General features: G+C 41.3%; 1 protein-coding gene across 1 annotated transcript in view; it reads right to left on the bottom strand.

Moving 5' to 3' along the window:
- Positions 1 to 1,809, bottom strand: part of DNER (delta/notch like EGF repeat containing) — a 239,418-nt gene extending 237,609 nt beyond the window's left edge. The window contains exon 1 of the mRNA XM_008690561.2: positions 1,804 to 1,809. Coding sequence (XP_008688783.2) covers positions 1,804 to 1,809 — 6 coding nt within the window. The remainder of the gene's footprint in view (positions 1 to 1,803) is intronic.
- Between the last annotated feature and the right edge of the window lie 1,853 nt (positions 1,810 to 3,662).

The raw sequence follows: 3,662 nt of genomic DNA, 5'->3' as shown, positions 1-3,662 counted from the left end.
CACGTGCAGACCAGTGTATTGCTTGAATTGCCAAGTGAAGTCTATTACAAATAATAAAATAGCCAAAAAATCTACGATTTGGAAAAGCCCTATAAACAGATGGCTTACAGTGTGAAATACATAGTGCTCTCCCAGTTGAATTCAGAATCCCAGATACCAACCCTGATCAATCAAATAGCCATGGGTCCGTATTCATATTTTGCTGATGCCGACCAAGGATGGTATGCTGACCTGTGCAATTGTGCAGATGACATAATTTCTGGAGGGAACGGCAGGGGGCAGCCATCTTGGACTTCCTCACAGGATGGACTAAACATCGGACAGTTGCTCATTATGTAACATTACACTCGGGTTTTGTGAAGGAATAACCATAAACAGCACAAAAGCAACCAAACTGTACAGGTATTTTGGCGCAAGCATTCCACACCTGCTTGCGGAGCGCACACTCTGTACCAGGCGTGTCCACAGCGAGCCAGCCCAGCTCCCTGCCCTCATGGTGCTGAGGGCCACAGGCCAGAAACAACAGCGACGTCCCTCATAAATAGATAACCCCAAGCAACGCTTGGTATTAGAAGAAAAACAAAACAGGGTAAGAAGTGCTCAGAGGGTTCCAGAAAGGCCCCTCGAAGGAGGTGGTATCTGAAGAGAGGGCTGGGAGAGGCAGTCACAAGTGATCTGGGGAGGGAGCAAATCAGGCAGCAAACACTTTATTTCAGCTCTGTACGGACTAATCATTACAAAATATCTTTTCACAGCTCAATTTCGCCACTTGCGTCCACTGATGCTAATATCGACGTACATTTTGAGAGTATTGATATCACTGCAATGGGATTATAAAGTAGGATGAACTTGGAGAATGCTATCTGGAAACATGTATCGAAAGCTATTACAATTATCACAATTGTTTGGCTCAGTAATCCTATTCCTAAAAATGTAGAGCGAAGATATATTCAGAAATGTGCATACTTACACACACACACACACAAAAAAAGAAATGTGCACAAAGATTTTTCTCTGGGGACATCTATGGATCTCAACATCAGAGATATCTGCAACTTACAAGAGCAAGAGATTGGAAACGACCTCAAAGTCTAACAACAGAAAGAATGTGAAATGAATTACAATATGTCTGCATGATGGAATATCAGCCAACAATTAAAAAGCAACTTTCGTACGATATTTAATGACATGCAGAGATGCTTGTGAGAATTTTAAGCAGAAAGGCAGAGTATAAAATTGTGTATACAAATGATTCCAACTTGAAGTCTCTGATATATTTGCATATACATATAAGAAATATTCTGGGGAAAAATGTGCTAAAAGGCGATTCTCTCTGGGTTGGGAGATTACAAGTGATTTACTCTTTTTTATTTCTCTAAAGATTCCCATTGTTCCACAAAGAGCATGACTTCCCTTTACAAGAAAAATTAACAATTAGGGGCGCCTGGGTGGCACAGCGGTTAGGCGTCTGCCTTCGGCTCAGGGCGTGATCCCGGCGTTATGGGATCGAGCCCCACATCAGGCTCCTCCGCTAGGAGCCTGCTTCTTCCTCTCCCACTCCCCCTGCTTGTGTTCCCTCTCTCGCTGGCTGTCTCTATCTCTGTCAAATAAATAAATAAAATCTTAAAAAAAAAAAAAAAGAAAAGAAAAGAAAAATTAACAATTAAAGAATTAAAAGGATGCAAGTTTATGCCATTGGCCTTTTTGTATAAAAAGGAGGTACCTAAGAGCAGAAATGTGTTATGTCTTCAGGAAATTTTAGGGTGTGATTTTAGTGTAGTGGGGAGGCCCTGAGTTCCTCACCTTCATTCCTACGTCTGTATTTTTCTCTTCCCATTTATGAGCATGGCTGCTTTCCCATCAACCCGGATACAGGACTGTATCATAATCACACGGGCACCCTGAGGGTCTAGGGCAGTATGTGGTACATAGTAGGTGCTCGATAAATGCCAAATAATATTGCTTTTTATTTAAATCAAAGCATCCACTATTCTTAAAGGAATACTTAAGTTGTTCTGAATCCTGATTTAATATTTAGGGCTTTCTCTTTGCAAAATCTTTGAGTGCTTGAAATAACTGTAAAGTGTAATGCTGTATTGAACCTGCCCAAAGTCACTGTTCCATTTTGTTCCTCTTTTTCCCTTACTTCAGTCAAAGATGTTAAATGAGCTACATGCTTTAGACTATCTAGTTTTCTAAGGGCACCTGGGTGGCACAGTTGGTTAAGCGTCCGACTCTTGGTTTCAGCTCAGGTCATGATCTCAGGGTCATGAGACTGAGCTCCCTGTGGGGCTCCATGCTCAGCGCAGAGTCTGCTTAAGACTCTCTCTCCCTCTCTGCTCCTCCTGCATACTCTCTCTCTCAAATAAATAAGTGATTTTTTTTAAAGAATATCTAGTTTTCTAGAGAATTCCTTTTTTTTTTTTTTTACAGTCTTTGGTACTGCACTAGAAATTGCAAGCATATGCATATTAGTCATTATGATAATTAAATCAAGTTTTAACAGACACTCACTAAATGGTAAACATCTCTACATATGTACCCTGATTATCTGTGGCCTGATATATTGTTTGTCTTGGATTCGAATACAAAAGCAAATAGACATTTCTTTGAATAGTGCACTTTGCCCCAGAATAAATCATCCCCTATATACTCACTGTTCCAAACACCTTTTTTTCTTCAATTTGCAAAATCTGCCTCTGCTGAAAGTGTGCTTGCAATTACAGTAGGCTTCCTCCCCCCCCCTCCCCCAGAGGTAATGTTTCTGCTAACCTGTGTCAGGAGGCCAAAATCCATGAACAGAGCATATGCTGTCCTGAACTCATTAGATTTAACAGGTCGCTGACGCTTGTAATTCTTTCCAGTAACAGAGACCAGGAGAGAGGAGGAGGTGAGAAAAGGCTGGAAAGCAATGGCAGCTTAAAAGGGTCTTGGCTAACAGTCTCGACTTTTGTAATCCACAGTCATTTCAGGATATGTCCCTACTGCAATCAGAAAACAGCATTTTCTTTCTTTTTTTCAAGGTAAAAAAGCTTACTATCAAAGGCTGACTACACAGATGCTTTGGAAAGTTTAACGACAGATTTACACGCTTATCAGGATTACTTATTAAAATATGTTATCTCCATAGGAAGGAGAGCTATTAGGTATGTGAAAGTATTACTTCAAAATGAACTATATCCGGTTATAAGAGGATGAATGCTAAACAGCTCTCTGGGAAGGAAAAAAAAATCCTGCTTCATAGCATTTCCAATTTCCATGATGTAACTACTCTCACCATGTCCAATCTTCAGCCACCAATGCGATGTCACTGAACGCCGAGTTGAGGGGAGATGCACAGGGTCAACTCCTGCAGGCCAGTATGAACCACCCCAGCACACTACTGATCTCAGCTGAGAGCACCATGGGATTATACCAGAACTACATCAACTGAGATCAGCGCAAGGAGGGTTATATTGACATCCTGCAACATGATGACAGAACATTCCTAACATTTCTAACACCTGGGTTCATTATACTTCATACGTAGTGACAGAAAAGTATCCTTAACCCTTCCCTTCTGCTCTCTTGTCTCACCTCTTCTCTTAAGGAACAGCATCAAAACCAGGCGCTTAACTCCCAGGTGAACCCTGCTCCACACAGAACAAATTCAGATGTCGTCC

Source organism: Ursus maritimus, unplaced genomic scaffold (assembly GCF_017311325.1).
Source record: "Ursus maritimus isolate PB19 unplaced genomic scaffold, ASM1731132v1 scaffold_1, whole genome shotgun sequence".
Lineage (NCBI taxonomy): Eukaryota > Metazoa > Chordata > Mammalia > Carnivora > Ursidae > Ursus > Ursus maritimus.
The sequence above is the reverse complement of the archived record's forward strand: the minus strand, read 5'-3'. Positions and strand labels throughout refer to the sequence as shown.